The following is a 17,914-nucleotide window of genomic DNA, read 5'->3' on the forward strand; positions in this document are numbered from 1 at the left end:
CAGTTCTGCTTGTCTAATTGGCCCTGTGCGTGGAACTGGAAGCATTTCAGAGAATGCTACCATGGAGGTCCTGGACTTCAATCTCTTACCTAGCAGCCTAAATTTGGCCTCCAGGACTTCTCTCCTATTCTTCCTTATGTCACCAGTACCTACATGTACCATGACCACCAGCTTCTCCTCAGCACTACACATAAGTCTATCTATCTGCTATCAGCCACATCTAGGAAAGCTTGTAACAAAGTTCTAGCCAATATCTGACCTTCGGTTATGATATCCTGAAACTGCTCCCACTGTTCTGCTAGAAGATGTTCAATAAAAAGTAAATTTTGAATAACTGGAGTGATTGTACTTTGCCACTAATACATGGTAATTTGTTGTCCTAAATTGCAGGGTTGAGGATAAATAGGTTTATGGCCAAAAAGGTCAAGGAGCTTTTGGTCCTTATCATACAGGGTTGATTTAAAGTGGGGTTGTATGTCACTTTCATTTGCAACTTTGACCAAAGAGTTGGTTGTGGGGTGTGAAAACAAAAATTTGGAGTCTTTCACTGGGACACAGTACTTTTTATCATTTCTCTTGCACGTGGGTGGGTTGCTGGAGTGTGTGAGATAGTTTTGATAGGATCTAAGAGGGCTTAATTCATGGGTAAAGCCACTCTCACAGAAGGTCACATTTGCAGAATGTCCCAAGAGTTTATTTTGGGATTCCCAGACCTCCTCTAGTGGGATCTACAATGAGTCTACAATCTGTTTCACCAGGTCCTAGAATTTTCTGAAAGGATAATCCAGGGCCTCATTCGGGGAAGATGAAAAGATGTTGTTTTGTGGAGTAGTTTCTATATTTGCTCTGGCCTGTTGTTCTTCAAATGTTTCCTCTTGCAATTGAGGAAGAACAGAAGGATTAGGAGATTGCATGTCCTAATGACAGAGGGTAGGGTCTCATAGAAACTGTTGACAATGAATAGCCAAAAGGTCCCATTATGGCCACTGTGGGGGACCATAAGGCACTGGGCTGGCACTAATTGATGTTCATACCACGGAGAAGGAGCAGGAACATGTCCCTCATGTAAATAGTCTCTCTCCCTGTAATTATCAGGGAGGGAGGCCCAGTAATGGTAGGTAGAGGAATCCTGGATAGAGATATGGGAGTCTGATGAGCGATCTTTCTCCATGTCCAAAGCGGGTGTGGGGGAGCTCCGAAAGTGGCAGAAAATCCAGCGGTACTGGAAAGAGCTGTAAATCCAGTGACTGATATCCTTGGTACCAATCAGCTCGGTACCCATTAAGAGAGAAGACTCTGGCTCATCAGAGACATGCAGATCCCTGGATTACCTAAAGTCCCGTGGTATCGTCTCCATTATCTTACCTGGAAGAGGGATCTACTTCAATTAGTGCCTTGTACAAGAAGTCAGTACCAATGATACTGAGCACCTCGAAGAGTGTGAAGCATAAGGCCACTTAGCCTTCTGGGGTACTGAAGTGGTCATGCAGCTAGGCACCGAAGGTTGCATAGGAAAATCAGTCGGTATTGCCCTGCTAGTAGCAGACAGCTTCTCCTTGTTGCACTGGTCAGACTAAAATGGTACCAAAGATTGTTCAGGCAATGAAGCATGTTTGCAACTGTGGCTCTTGGAAGAACTCAGGGCCTCAGAGCCACAATTGATACTGAAGGAGCCTGAAGCCTCAAGAGTATCCAACTTCGTGTCGGAGGGTTTAGAAACAGTTAGTCTAAACGGAGACCAAGATCTTTTTGGGGCAGGCTCTCTGTGAGGCGAGCTGGAACTCTTTTTCTTAGAGGCCTCCCCAGTAACTTCTGATGATTTCTCCTTCGAAGGTCTGGGTGAATGTGATGCCGGGGTAGATGGGGCAGAGGGCCCCTTGACCTGGATTAGAGGCAAGAGAAAGAGCACACCATCATGAGTTGTTTGAGTCTGATCTCTCAATTTTTTCTAGCATTGTTCTTGAGGGCTTCATAGAAATTACACTAACGGATGTGCTTGTCCCCCAGACAGTGAATACAATGGGAATGTCCATCACTGACAGGGATAATGTCCTGGCAAGTGAGACAATGCTTGAATCCTGGCTTACCTTTGTAATGGAGGAAAGGGACCTCCTCCTCAGAGAGTAGGAAGGGCAAAAATGAGTGAATAAAATAAAAACCCTCCAAATGAAAAATAAAACTAGACACTGATAAGGGCTAAACTATACTAGAAAGCAAGCTTAATGAACAGCTAAGCTGGCTTGGCTAGTTGCTCTGTTTCAAGCCAAGGTGGTTGAGACAGAACTGAAGGCAGTTCACCTGGTTGGCCCTATATAGCCTTAGCACAGGGCATGAGGTGGTATAGGGCAGAGTGCATGCACAAGCCTAACGGACATTGCTACTGAAAAATCTCTAACCAAAGACACACAGGGTGCATGTACACCAGAAGTGAAGCTCCCACAGGGATGATACTCAAAGAACCTGAGCTTGTGCATGAAGGTGTTCAATTGTCTCAGGACCAAAATAGGGCACCAGTCCCCTTCCCTTTTGGAAATCAAAGTAATGGGAGTAAAACCTCTCTCCCTCCCCTATATTATTGAGGTACTTCTTCTACTGCTTCCAGATTTAGAAGTGATTGCACCTCTGATGTAGCATGCTCTTGGAAGAGGGGTCCCTTAAAAGGGGTGAGGAAGGTGTGTGCGCGTTGGGGAGACTGGAATTGGATAGAATAGCCCACCTCTGATTTACAGGACCTTAGTGATGGTGTTGCAGACCCCACAAAAATGAAATAAACTTCTCATATGGAGGGGATATAAAAAAATGCAACAGAAGTTGTACTCTATTTCTGACAAAGAGTCAAACATTCTGCCTTGATGATGCTGAAGCTGGTAAGAAGACAGTAGATGATTTCCTCCTCTGAAACTTCTGGCACCTCTTGGGTGGTTCAGGTTGTTTTTACGGGGTATAAAACTATTGTCTTTGCTGTGGTTCACACTTAAAGTTTTTTCGCATTTGTACAGAAATGAAGGTTACTTACCTGTAATGGGAAGTTCTTGGAGACATATGGTCTCTACCTGTTTTCCACGTGGAGGTGTGCATGCATGCTCTGGACCAGAGTCTGGAGATTTTTAATAAGCAGTGCCCACTGACCCACACATGTGCAGTTGAAATCCTCATGCTCCAGATCGAGGGCATAAGGGCATGCGGACCAATGCCTGCCTCTCCAATGATTTCTTTTACCACAAATCCAATCAGATCTGAAGCAGAGGGGAAAGGCAGTTGAATACAGATCGGGACCACACATCTTGAAAGACTTCCAGTTACCAGGTAAGTAACCTCCATTTCTTGAGTGCTGGTCCCTGTGTGTATTCCACATGTGAATGACTGATAAGCAATATTCAGACCAGAGGGGGGCAATGCAAGGATGCAGTCAGCAAAGATGCTCAAAGAACTTCAGTCCCCACAGCTAGATCTGCAGTGGAGGCTGAACTAGGGTGCAATGTTTTATGAATGTGTGACTCGAACTCTAGGGAGTCATTCTACAAATGTCCACTATCAGTACCTCCTGTAAAAATGCTGTGGAAGTATCTTGTACTCTTATGGAGTGTGCCCTAACCCCTTACGGGGCACATACACACACTTAGTAGTAGTGCATGATAATGCAACCAGAAATATACTTAGAGGTTCTCTTGTTTGTCCTCGTGACCTTTCTGCTATAGTGACAAACAGTCTTAGTGATTTTCTAATTAGTTTGGTCCTTTGCAGGCAGAATGCCAGGGCACATCTGACATCTGGAAAATTAGATCTTTTCTCATCAACAGAAGCATGGAGTTTGGGGAAGAAAAGAGGTAAGCAGATAGGTTAGTTGACATGAAATTCAGAAATTATTTTACAGAGGAATTTAGGATGAAGGGAGACGTTCTCTTTGTGAAAAATGGTATATATGGTGGATCAACCAAGAGTGCTCCCACCTTGCTCACCCTTCTGGTATAATAGCAACTAAAAATGCAATCTTCAGGGAAAAGGTGGGACATAGTGCATGTGGCCAAAGGTTCAAATGGTGGTCTGGTAAGTATTGAAAGGATGAGACTGAGGTCCTATTGAGGTGTAGGCTTGATCATTGGCAGAAAGGTCCTGACAAGGAATCTAACTGTTGCTGGGCAAGTGAAAACTGAACACCTGTTCAGTGAAGGAAGGCAGGCAACGATCGCTGCAAGATGAACCTGCTGTGAGCTAATAGAAAGACCCGAGTTCTTCAATGACAGGACATAATCTAAAATGACTGGGCTATCTGCAGATTCTGAGAAAGAGTGATTGTGCTGTGCCCAGGCAGAGAAGCATCTCCATTTAGCTAGATAACAGTTCCTGGGTGAATCTTTCCTACTCTGAGTAAGAGTGGCTTGGACAGCTCCCAAGCATGATTGTTCTAGTTCTGATGCCCATCCAAAAACCAGGCATGGTGGTGAAGTAGGTCTGGACTGGAGTATCTGATTTTGCAGTCTTCCTGAGTTACAAAATCTGGGAAGGGACAGATCCTGATAGGAGAATGGGTTGACAGTCTCAGAAGTTCCAGTAACCAAAAGGGTCTGGGCCTGTGGTAGCAGAGGGATGGGAGGAAAGACATCTGAGTTGGTCTGTATAACAGGAGAGCGTTGCTCTGGGAGTCGTGACCCCTAGCTGTCCTGGAGTAGTACAGGAGAAGTTTGCTGTTTGCAATGTGAAGAGATCCCATTGGGGTGTCCCCCACTGAATAAATATCTTGCTCAGGACAGAGTTGTGTATTTCCATTCTGGTCTGCAGAGAAGTTCCTGCTGAGTTTGTCTGCTAGAGAACTCTGAACACCTAATAGTATGTGGCTAGAATAGTGATGTGATTTCTGATGCACCAATTCCAGGCAGAGGGGAAGGGATCTTGCTCCACTCTGCTTGTTTTACATAAAATACTTTGATGATGTTGGCTGACACTATTTGGATATGGTGTGAATGTATGAGTGGGAGAAAGGCTTCGCAGGCCAGGCAGACAGCTCTCATTTTGAGCAGACTGATGTGCAGCCTGGCCTTGTAGTTTTTGGTTTGCAAGTAATCTGTATTATCAGATTGCTCGATTGAAATCTTTCTGTGAGGAGAAAAGCTCTTGCTGAAATGGAGACCACTATCACTCCAATAAAGTTTATCGTCCATATGGGGGGGGGGGCGCAAAATGGACTTTTCTTTGTTCATGCAGACATGGCTGCTAGAAGATGAAGCAGGAACAAAGTTGCTGACTTAACCCGGTGGTTGGAACTACTTGTTAGGAGCCAGTCATCCAACTATCGGAAGCCTGAGTAGCCAGGACATCTTGTCTGGACTGCCATCACACAGAAAACCTTCATGAATACTCTGGGACCTGTTACTAGTCCAAAGTGAAGGACTCTGAACTGGTAGTGTTCCCGACCTACCAGGAAATGAAGAAATTTTTTTGTTGGGAGGATGAATATCTACATGAAAACAGGGCATCCTCCTTCATACTGAGAGCCATGTATCACATTCCCTCCTTTAGGGAGGGGATTATTGATGCTAGTGTAACCATCCTGAATTTTGGCTTTCAAATAAAGATGTTCAGTTGTTGAAGGTCCTCACTGGGTCTCCACCAATCACTTTTTGGAACTAAGACATATAGGAATAGAATCCTCTCTCTTGATATTAAGATGGTACTTGCTCTATTGCCCTTCATTAGAGAAGAGACACTGCCTCTTGCCAGAGAATCTCCTTGTGAGAGCAGTCCATGGAGAGGGGCTGGGAAGGAGGTTTGTGGGGGTAAGGGAGAGAAATTTGATGGAGTAAGCATGGTGGATGGTTTCTAGAACCTACTTGCCCGTTGTGATATAGTCCCAATTGTAGGCAAAAAGTATGAGAAGGCCCCCAAAGATTAGGGGTGGAGAGACAGAAGTGGCTGGCATCAATAAAGGTAAGCACTTTTTGACTGAGGCATCAAAAGTAGCCCTTAGCACATGGGTGAGAATGGGTGAAGGTCGTGGCAGTAGAGGGGGATGAAAATCAAGGTCTCTTAACTCTTGTGCAGAGGTTCAGCTGGGCACTGGTGATGGAATATTTGTGGAGGGAGCAGGCTTGACCTATATACTTGCCTGTGGTGTTCCCTTTTTGGGGCCAGGGCGTAAATTCCCAGGGAGTGAAGGGTACATCTACAGTTTTTCAACACGTGTAGAGGCTCATCAGTTTTCTCACTGAAAAAGTTTGACTTGTCAATCTGTAAATCCTCTATGGAGTTCAACACCTCTCCAGGGAATCCTGAAGAGTAAACCCAAGACTCCTACACTTCATAACCATACCAGTGAGTAGCCCTCTATAGACTTCTAGGGACCTCAGCATCACTCATGTCCTTCAGTGTAAAATTTCATGAGTCTTTACATTAAAAAGTCCACATCCCTCAAACAGAAGATTCTCAATTGTAACTCGTACCTCAGGGATTCCTGACGATTGGAGCCAAGAGAGTCTCCTCATGGCAACTGAGGTAGCCATGGATCTACATGCTATGTCAGCAGTATCAAGGGCGACTCAGAGCGATATAAGTGCCACAAGCTGACCTTCAGCAATCAGAGGCACAAACTTATTTCTGCTATCTTGAGGAAGCCTATTGATGAATTTAGTGATGGAGTCCCAATTTAAATAACTGTACTTCACCAAGAAGCTCTAGTAACTGGTGATTTGCATTTGAACACCAGATGTTTAATAATTTTTCTGTCCAAATAAATCTAGTTCCTGGGACTTCTTGTTTCCAGATGTTGCTTTCTGTCGTCTTTGGCTACACCTTTTGTTAGGTGGTGCAACAACCAATGACCCAGGTGTGAGTGTAAAATTGCTAAAAACCTTGGGAAAGCATTTGGTAGGAATGATCTGCTTTTTTTGATGTTGGTACCAAAGAAGTGGGCACCTACCAAAGCAACTTAGGTGGTGCTAAAAGCCCCTCATTGATGGGGACTGCAAGTCGTCCAGGTTCAGAGGTGTGAAGGATTTCCAGGAGCTTGTGTGATTTGTCCGCGAGCAGTTCCACTGGATACTTCAGTCTGAGCCATCCTACAAGTCCTGGAACATCTTGTGGTCATCTGGGCTTGTGGTATGGGTACAACAGCCTCATTGGCAGATGACAATGTGATGGGTGCCAGGATGGGGTGGTCCTACATCTGTAACTCCTCATCAGAGCCATGACCAGTCTGCTTGGTTGGCAGGAGTGTGCATTGAGTTGCCTTTAATAACCCCTTGTAAGGTTGTGGGTGAGGGGATCTAGCTCTGTACTGGGATGCTGACACTAGTATTCTAACCTGATGAAGTCCCCATAGTGTCCATTAAGGCCAAGGATAGGCATATTGAGCGGATGGTCATGGGAGTGGATTCCAGAGGTAACATCCCTCTTTGAGGTCTTATGTCTGGGGTAATAAAAATCAGCCATCGACCCATTTGTGGCGTGTACTAGCCAGAATATCCAGAGAACAAACTGGTGTCTCCTCCCTACTATCAGCAGAACCTGGGGATGACAATAAGAGTCCTCCAGGGTATGAGAAGCTGTTCCAGCTGGAGTGCTGGGAATACCCTCACACTGTGCTCTGTTCAGTACCTGTGTAAGAACAGCAGTTGGTGCTGGAAGAGGTTCCTTCACTACCACTCACCAAGAGAAGTCCAGTACCAAACAGACCATGAGGTCCTTTGACAACGTGTAGAATTGTGATATAGTTAGTTGGTACTATTGTAGTCAGGTGAGTGGATGGCATCAGCAGCAGGACAGTCAGTATCAGAGATATCAATACCAGGAACCTTGGGGTTGAGAGGTTGGTTCCAGGTGACTTCTGTGATACCAAGAAAGGGGGTCAAGAGGCACAGGGACCAGTGCCAGAATGAGTGCCAGCGTGGCCATTCTGGTGCCTTGAGCTATCATTTTTGAGGTGATTTGTGGCGTCTTGAGGAAGGATCTGATGAAAGAGACCTACATCTCTTCCCTTTGTGGGATTGGTGCTCTTTTTCCCCATTCCCTTTGGTTCCCCAGTTAACGAGGGATGAAGCTTTTGAAGTGGTTATCTCACATTTGTGAGCAAAAGAGCTGGGAGGAGCACTTTTTGAAACTAAGTGCTCAGGAATTTGAAGAGGGATATATCAACCTCTCCAACAGGAGCATCTTCAGATGAATTCTCAAGTTCTTGGGGTTCTCTTAGAAAAAGATTTACAAGTGGCACATCTGTCCGTTACATGCCCCTCCCCCAGACACAATAAGCATCTGGTGTGCCCATCATTAGTGGGCATATAAAAGGAAATCTTGGAGATTCGTGTTCAGTCATAATGACTGGTTTAGGTATGGGGACAGATTCTCCGGGTATGTCTACACAACAACTAGACAACTGCTGCTGGTCCCCGACTTGGGCTTGTGGGACTTGGGCTGCAGGGCTGTTTCACTGCTGTGTAGATGTTTGGGCTCAGGCTGGAGTCTGGGCTCTAGAACCTTGTGAAGTGGGAGTGTGCCAGAGCCCGGAAGTCTACACAGCAATGAAACACCTCCGCAGCCCAAGCCCTGTGAGCCCAAATTGGTGGGCAAGGGCTTGCTGCAGATGTCTAGTTGCTATGTAGACAGACCCCCAGTCAAAAACAAATAGGTTTTCTTTATGTCACATATTAAGAGAAACATTATAAAAAAAACTCTAAACTAACATTGAGTAAGTACCTATCTATTTACAATTATTTACAAAAGAATGGGTAGACTACACAGTGAGCAGAGTGTCTTGGATGCTGCAAGTTCTGACTCAGAGCCATGGGCAGTGAGAAGGAAGTGAGGGTGGCTGGGGTCTTCATGCCTTGGCTTGAAGCATGAAGACACTCAGGTGCAAACATGGCCCCCAATGGACACTAATGGCCGAAAGAATTCAAACTTGAGAGTACTGGGTACATGTGCACCAACTGTGGAATATCTATAGAGAAACATTTGAAGAACACTATTTCCTGAAGATGCTTTCTGTGGAGAGCTCCCAAGCACTGACCAGACCTGCTTAGCCAGTGCAATCTGATATGCTGACTGCCTGAGGCAATACAGCCACAAGTCATTTATTACACACACATTGTTTATGCTTTTTTGCAAGAGAAATATACAGTCTTTTCTGGTATTCTATCTGCCAAAAAGCCTAATTTTAAAACTAGGGCAGTGGATCAATTAACTTAGCACAAAGGCATGGTGTGCAGTCACATACTATTCAAGTACACAGCATTCTGAGGCAGTATATAACAGGGGCTATGGAACCAGTCGCCTTGCAGAGGTATGAGTCTATTCTCATTCTCAGGACAACTAGTGAATATGGTCATTTATGCTTGTCAGTGTAGAAACCATCCATAGCAGAGGAAGGGAGGGAGATGATAAAAGAGGAACTAAAAATAGCAATTAAAAATCTGCACTTAATTGTTGCATGAGTTTAGGCACTTTATGCTTGACGTGCGCCATTCATGACAAGAAAATAATTTTCTGCTGGGGGAAATATGAATCAAGTTCTCACAGTACTGAGTTGAGCCTGCTGACATCTACAACCAGCATGCATCATAGCTCATGCTGTGACTGCTGGGAAATCTCAGCTCCCTGGAGATATACAGGGGTAAATAAAACCAAAGGTAAATCTCACTGGAACAGGGTCCAAAAACATAGCATGGGACACTACACATTGTTATGGAATTATACTGAAACTGAGCATTCTGATGGTAAGCCATGTCTGATTTACTACAGTGGAGGCGCATCTTACTCGGGGGTTAGGTTCTAAAGTCAGTGCGTAAGATGAAAATCGCATATAGTCAAAATTACCCTTGAAAATCCCTTAAATCGCCTATAAAGTACAGTATACTGCACATGGTTTTGTGTATATTGTGCAACCCTGTACAGTAATATGTATAAATGTATAATGTATACAGTAATGTACAGTATATAATAAAAAGTACATATGCAAAATATAATTTTACAGTATTTTTAATTACATAAAAGAGAAACAGAAGAATGAAAGAATAAAAAAGGAAAACAGTAAACTTAACCACTCACCATTCATCCTGGATATTCTCGCTAGTCTACGATGACGATAATGGTGATACGACGACAACTATGACAGATGAATGATGACGACGATGAATGATGACGATGATTAGTACAGCGCCCGTTTGATGAACGATGAGACAATGAAGATAGGCACTGAACACACTCCGATGATTAGTCTTCCTCTTCCCCTGACAACGCTGCTGGATGGTCGTCAGGGCTTGTCGTCGATCCAGGAGACGGAGATGATGGAGAGCTTGAGTGACAGAGAGCATGTCGTAGACCAAGTGGTTGGCTCTGGTTCAGCTCGAGAAGTTGATTGCGTAGGCTCATCTGCTGCTGGTTGTTTTTTCTTGAAAAACATGATGCTCAGCAACTGTCGCTGTTGTCTCTTGAGCTGCTCATACATTACTTGATATGGTCTCAAATCGTCCATAATACTACGTGTGCTTTTGAGGCTTCGTTCCATAGAGGGATCGTATTCAGAAATTAAATCATTCAAGTGTTTCGCTGCTTGGAACACTTAAACAAATTTATGAAGATTCCAACTTGCTGGCTCTTCCTGTTCGTCATCATCATCTTCTGTAGACGATTTTATCAGTTCCTCTAACTCTTCATTTGTCAATGTTTCTCTATGGCCCTCAATTAATTCTTCAATTTCTTCCTCAAGGATGTTGACGAAGCCATCACCACCTACTTGCCTGGCCACCTGAACAATGCGTTTCATTTCTTTGTCAGTGGTCGGGAAACCCTTAAAATCATTCACACATTCTTTCCATAGGTTTCACCAACATGCATTGACTGTTTCAGGCTTGATTGCATCCATTCCCTGTTTAATATAAGTGATGCAATCGGCAATGTTGAAGGACTTCCAGCATTCCCTCACATTAAGACTGGGATCAGCATCCATAGCGCTATGTATTCATGAGAACATAAACCTCGTGTACGTGGCCTTGAAGCAGCGAATCACACCTTGGTTGAGAGGTTGGAGGAGTTATTGGGGGGGGGGAGAAAGACTACTTCAACGTCGTTAGGCGCAAACCAGGGTGTGTGTGTCTCAAGGTGGCCAGGAGCCTTGTCTACGATCAGCAACACTTTAAAGTCAAGTTGTTTCTCTTCGAGGTACCTCTTGACCTCCGGAATGAAACACTTGTAGAACCAATCCAGAAACGCTGCCGCTGCTGTCACCCAAGCCTTTTTATTTGATTGCTAGAACACAGGCAGGAGATTTTTGTTCTTGCCTTTTAGGGCACGGGGATTTGCAGCCCTGTAAAGCAAGCCTGGCTTTATTAAATGCCCAGCCGCATTGCCACAAAACAACACAGTCACATGGTCTTTAGCTGCTTTGAAGCCAGGAGCTTGTGTTTCTGATTTCGAAGTGTAAGTGTAGTTGGGCATTTTTTTCCAGAAGGGCCCAGTCTCGTCAGCATTAAAAACTTGTTCCAGAAGATGGTCCTTTTCTTCTATGATTTTCTTTGTTCGGGGTAGGCTTTTGCTGCCTCTTTATTGGCAGATACAGCTTCACCAGTAGTCTGCACGTTTTTGAGGTTGAAGCGGTTCCTAAAACTGTTAAGCCAACCTTGGCTGACTTTGAATTTCTTTTCATCAGAAGACTGTCCCTCTTCGGTGGGAGGTTTGAACAGTGCATAGAGGCCAATAGCCTTTTCTCGCAATATGTTGCCATCAATAGGCACACGTTTACGGTTCATGTCTTCCAGCCATAAGTTTAATGCCTTTTCAGTCTTCACTAAAGTCTTATCACGCACCTGGCTCGTCACCTTAGCATTTATTGGAGCACTTGATGCCCCGGCTTGACGAATTTCTCTCTCTCGAATCTTGATGGCACGGATGCCAGATTCGTTGCGCCATATTTACATGCCACGATGGAGACCGACATACTGTCGGTCAATAAGACCAACACAGCCAGTTTTTCCTCCAGCGTTGGAACAGATTGCTATTTCTTCAGTTGAGAACCAGATGAAGTAGTTGGCTTGCGTTTAGGGGCCATGTTGTACAAAAAATACATATCTTTAAATGCGAGAATCACACTCAGTGCAGCGAGATACTCACACTATGAGAGGCACGTGGGAACTGAGAAAGACTGAGGGAACAGCAGAGCCACATCTCCCATCGCACGCTCACTCTGGGGCATACGCTCTTTGAGTGGAATGGTGGGTGGAATCGCCGCACTATTTAAATTGTTATTTTTCTTTTTTTTTTCTGCCGAGTGCATATAGTTGAATTCACGTAAGTTAAATGCGCATACGATGCAACTCCACTGTATATGGGTTTAAGAATTTTACTGCATAAGAATAAAATACAGTCTCCCCACTTCCCTGGTACCGCACTTTTACAAGACTGGGGCATGTCAGATGTTCAGTTACCTTATAAACTCATTCATAGTTTGGACAAATCACCCAGAAGTGCATGGCTACTAGTGTCATTGTCTGAGGAGATGCCTATCCAGCCTTACCTCATCACATGCCTGAGTGAGGAATGTTTTCAAAGACCCATGATCTTATTGACTTGTGATTTTCTCATGTCTTCATAAGCTGAGAATTCACCCCACAACTCTGCATAATATTGTGAGAGGCATCTGGGCATCAAATGAGTACCCTGATATTATCAATCTCCACAGTACTAGGATATACATGAAAAAGGACCTCTTACCTGCACTCTGTGGGCTGACCTGCCTTAAACCAGGGCTCTGCATGATGGCACCTCTCACTGGATTCTGAGCTGGTGGTGCAGGAAGGGTAGTATAGACCACTTGGTGGTTAGCAGGAGCTCTAGGTATGGGGAGCCTAGCAGCACCCTGAGTCACTGGACGATGTGTTACATTCACTGTTGTCTGAGCTGGAAAAACAAAAAGGATCACAAATTGAAGTCAAAAGGATTAAAACTGAAACCCCCATTCCAGAATGCAGGCATCTTCGACAACTGATCCATGTGAGCCATGGAAAATAAAAGCAGTCTTTATGAAACGTTACATTAAGTGCATCTACTTTTAAGGGGTTAAGGAGGATACTGAGGAATGTGGTCTGAGCAAAACTGAAGTGTGTGTGTTATATTTTGACATTTCTATATTATATAAAATATATAAAAATTTTAGATAATCAGAGAAGACAAATATATAATATCCAAGAGATACAGTTCACGGTTAAATAGTAAATTCTTACTTAACATGGTTCAAATGCCCAAAAAACCCACACATTTTACTATTACTAAGTCTCCTCTGCCAAAACTAAATAGTATCCTAACTGTAAGGAATAATATAGAAAAGCCTGGGTGGTAAGTGTGCTTCGGCATTATTAGTGAAGAGTGAGCAACAGTGCAGATCTCATTAGAGAGCTCTCATGATTGGATAACATCAGGTCTAATTGGTCTTTAGTCACTCACCTATCAGGGTGGGGGGAAGAGAGACCTATGTTTCCCTTATACCTTTTTAATTTTTGAAGTCATGCTGCTAACAGAAGAAAGTTCAAGCTGGGATGGAGGGACCTCCACAGCAGCTTAGCTACCAGAGCTGCCCAAGGACTAGCGAGGTACTAGAGGTGAGTGGCTGTGCTATTGCAATCCCTTCAGGAATTCAAACCACACAGCTGGTGCAGATTCCCAGTGCCTGAACAACCCCCCCTCCCTTGGGCAGCTGGCACCTCAATGGCCCCTACAGCTCTCCTTGGACAGCCAACAACATTGCAAATAATTTCTAGAAGTGTCCTATCCAGTGGACCATGTTTCTTTATTGGATTGAGAGGACCAATCTTGTCCCAGCTGAGGGACAGACTAGATCATCCAGTAGGACTTCTCTGTCTAGTCTATGATTCCCAGAAGGATGCAGCTTATAGGACAACAGCTTATTCTGCCATCTAGCCCCTTCCACAAGGACTCATCCACCTTTCTCTGCTTAAAACATTTCAATTTCTACAGCCTTGGAAGAACCCAAAGAGGTTAGGAAGGGAAGGAGGAGGATCCTGGGAACTACAGGCCAGTCAGCCTCACCTCAGTCCCTGGAAAAATCTTGGAGCAGGTCCTCAAGCAATCAATTCTGAAGCGCTTAGAGGAGAGGAAAGTGATCAGGAACAGACAGCATAGATTCACCAAGGGCAAGTCATGCCTGACTAATCTAATTGCCTTCTATGACGAGATAACTGGCTCTGTGGACGAAGGGAAAGCAGTGGACGTGTTGTTCCTTGACTTTAGCAAAGTTTTTGACACTGTCTGCCACAGTATTCTTGCCAGCAATTTAAAGAAGTATGGGCTGGATGAATGGACTATAAGGTGGATAGAAAGCTGGCTAGATTGTCGGGCTCAACGGGTAGTGATCAATGGCTCCATGCCTAGTTGGCAGCCGGTATCAAGTGGAGTGCCCCAAGGGTCGGTCCTGGGGCCGGTTTTGTTTAATATCTTCATAAATGATCTGGAGGATGGTGTGGATTGCACCCTCAGCAAGTTTGCAGATGACACTAAACTGGGAGGAGAGGTAGATACGCTGGAATGTAGGGATAGGATACAGAGGGACCTAGACAAATTGGAGGATTGGGCCAAAAGAAATCTGATGAGGTTCAACAAGGACAATTGCAGAGCCCTGCACTTAGGACGGAAGAATCCAATGCACCGCTACAGACTAGGGACCAAATGGCTCGGCAGCAGTTCTGCAGAAAAGGACCTAGGGGTTACAGTGGACGAGAAGCTGGATAGGAGTCAACAGTGTGCCCTTGTTGCCAAGAAGGCCAATGGCATTTTGGGATGTATAAGTAGGGGCATTGCCAGCAGATCGAGGGACATGATCGTTCCCCTCTATTAGACACTGGTGAGGCCTCATCTGGAGTACGGTGTCCAGTTTTGGGCCCCACACTACAAGGAGAATGTGGAAAAATTGGAAAGAGTCCAGCGGAGGGCAACAAAAATGATTAGGGGATTGGAACACATGAATTATGAGGAGAGGCTGAGGGAACTAGGGATGTTTAGTCTACGGAAGAGAAGAATGAGGGGGGATTTGATAGCTGCTTTCAACTACCTGAAAGGGGGTTCCAAAGAGGATGGCTCTAGACTGTTCCCAGTGTTAGCAGATGACAGAACAAGGAGTAATGGTCTCAAGTTGCAGTGTGGGAGATTTAGGTTGGATATTAGGAAAAACATTTTCACTAGGAGGATGGTGAAACACTGGAATGCGTTACCTAGGGAGGTGGTGGAATCTCTTTCCTTAGAAATTTTTAAGGTCAGGCTTGACAAAGCCCTGGCTGGGATGATTTAATTGGGGATCGGCCCTGCTTTGAGCAGGGGGTTGGACTAGATGACCTGCTGAGGTCCCTTCCAACCCTGATATTCTATGATTCTATGGCTGGCACTAAAAAGATAAAAAACCTGCTGAAAAACAGGGTCAGTATATTCATCTCAAAAAGTTAACACAAAGAGACCAAACAACACAGGGTTTCAGAAGCTACTCACCACATTCACAGAACTATATAAAATGAAGTTACCTGTAGGTAGTACGTGTATGGTGGTCTGGGAAGGCCCACTTGTTGGCACACCTGTCTGCTGCAGAGAAGTCGCCTGTAAAGGCTGCAGTGGGCGAGCCAAGGGCTGGGAGGATAGACCTATTCCAGACACGCCCGACTGATTCTGCTTCTTGGCATCTGCTTCAAAAACAGAACGAAATTGTAGACAATAGAAAATAGGGATTGAAAAGGCCTGTTGGGTCATCCAGTCCCTTCCCCTGCCACTCCCAAACCAATGTTGTCCCATAGCATGCTTGCTAGTGTTGTGGTTCTTCCACCTTTTCATTCTACAAACCAACATATAAAAGATGCTCTAAAGGACCCATCTTCCATCAGCCCAATCTCTCTGTTTTTTTACATTTCATTCTGCCATTCTCAGGAAAGACTGGGCAGACCACTGTGATTCAGGGACCAAAGTTCATGAAACACTGCGCTAAAGCCGTATCTCTTCTAGTTTTAAATGGCTCAAACTACAAGCCTTCAACTACTTCCTTTAAAGACTATTCCATGAACTAACAATGATTATTAGGCCTTATTTTTTATGTTTAGTATAGGCATTGTTTTCCTTAATTTCATCCCTTTATCCATAGGAATAATGCTGCGCACCTCCTTATGTAATTCTTGTTCTTCTTTGATGTTTGCACCTAATATTTGCAGACACGTATGTTCTCTCCCCAACTTACTCAGCACTTAGGGTATATCTACAGTACAGTGGCACAGCTATGGCCGTAGGTCAGTGGTACTGACCTACAGCACTCAGGGCACAACATTTTTCACAGTCGTGAATGACGTAGGTAGGTCAATCTAATTTTTAAGTGTAGACCAGGCCTTAGTTTTGTTTTCTGTTTGTAAGTCAACTCCTCCAGCCCACAATTAATTGCTGTTGCTCTTCTCTGAATTCCATCCAATTTGGTTATCAGAATGATTTTTTTTGCACTGAGAAGCTGCTTATTTTGCTCTACTGCATTGACAGGTGGATCTGTATATGCAGCCTTAGCAATGGCTTGTGAGAACTTGAAATTATTTTCAAGTTAGGCTGAGAAATACTCTTAAGTGCTTTATGAAAAGCAAGATTAATCACATTTCTACTGCATTCCTTTGTCCACAAGCAGGTTAACAAGGAAGTGGCAAGACATCTCTACCTAGATGCTTCAGATGCTGTAAAGGGAAAAAACACCAGGAAAACAAAAAAGCAGAATCAGTAGAGATAAAAAGCCACACTGAGGAAAGTCTCGATGGGGCTCACTCAAAAGACCTGGGATGACACAAGTGGACTCCTAGCAGCCAATAATTCAGTTCAACAGCACACAGAGAATCCGTTTGAAGATATTAAGTAGCGGAAAACAAAAATCAGTACTAGGCTCCTGATAAAGTGCCAGTATGCAGTGGTGATATGAAAGCAGAATATATTTTTGAAAACCACAGTGGGCTTCACTAACTCTATTAAAAGGCACTAAGAAGAGTTTGTTCCACACTTCAGGCTTGATGAAGACAGCACAAAACCTCCCTTCTGGTGAAAATGTTTCCACTGTTCACTCAGTGCAACTTTTAGGTCTTTATCAAATGGCTTCAATCATACTTGACAGCTAATCTGACAGTAGGAAAAAAACCCCCAAAAACCCTTTGTCCAGCTGTGTAGATGTTCAAGGTCTTTTGTCACAAGATTGTCTGTCTGTAGTTCACTCACTGTGACTAATCTTCAACCTTTAAAACTCTCAATATCAAATTTAAACCTTTAACAGTGCTAGGTTATGATCTACAAATCCAATTGACCTGTGGATTATGTATCCTGGCAAGATTACACCAGTGTCAAGCTGTCTGGAGTGGCTCATGAAGGTGGGTGCCAACCTCAGGGCAGACTGTTACAAACCAGGGAACAAACCCCAAATTAGTTGTGTGTTCTATAATTAAATTTCACCAACCAAGTATCAAGTGTGAGCTCCTCAAGCACTATATAACAGCCTTAAAGTGGAGTCATAGACCGTCCCCTTGGAACTCCTGTCTATCTTGCCACCCAGGAGGGTCTGCCTTTCTGATAGATGGTCCTTTACACCAAAAATCACAACCATATTCAGGCTCCCAAATGACCAGTCACTTATCCCAGGTCAATTGCACCTCAGATCACACACCAAAGACAACACTTGTAGCCAATCCTGTAACAAACTAACAAAAGATTAATTAAGAAAAGGAACAGTTATTTAGTCTCTAAGGTGCCACAGGTACTCCTTTAAGGTTAAAGCAGGTAAACACACAAACACAAATGAGTTACAGTCTTGGGGTCCAAAAAGTAATAGAAACTGCTGCAATGTGCAAGCTCTTTCATTTAAGGCTAACTCTAGCTAAACTAAGAAGCTTGGAGATACCTTGCTTATACTTAGAAATATTGT

The 17,914-nt window shown here is 44.2% G+C and overlaps 1 protein-coding gene across 4 annotated transcripts in view; it reads right to left on the reverse strand.

Moving 5' to 3' along the window:
• ATF7IP (activating transcription factor 7 interacting protein) overlaps positions 1-17,914 on the reverse strand; it is a 168,165-nt gene that overhangs the window by 18,728 nt on the left and 131,523 nt on the right. For 3 of the 4 annotated variants that reach the window (XM_073327311.1, XM_073327315.1, XM_073327314.1), the window contains exons 13-14: positions 15,510-15,668; positions 12,697-12,882 (exon numbers count right to left, since the gene is read on the reverse strand). In XM_073327311.1, the coding sequence (XP_073183412.1) occupies positions 12,697-12,882; positions 15,510-15,668 (345 nt within the window). The remainder of the gene's footprint in view (positions 1-12,696; positions 12,883-15,509; positions 15,669-17,914) is intronic. The other variant, XM_073327313.1, reaches the window with a different exon arrangement.

The sequence above is a fragment of the Lepidochelys kempii genome, chromosome 1 (genome assembly GCF_965140265.1).
Source record: "Lepidochelys kempii isolate rLepKem1 chromosome 1, rLepKem1.hap2, whole genome shotgun sequence".
NCBI classification, from domain to species: domain Eukaryota; kingdom Metazoa; phylum Chordata; order Testudines; family Cheloniidae; genus Lepidochelys; species Lepidochelys kempii.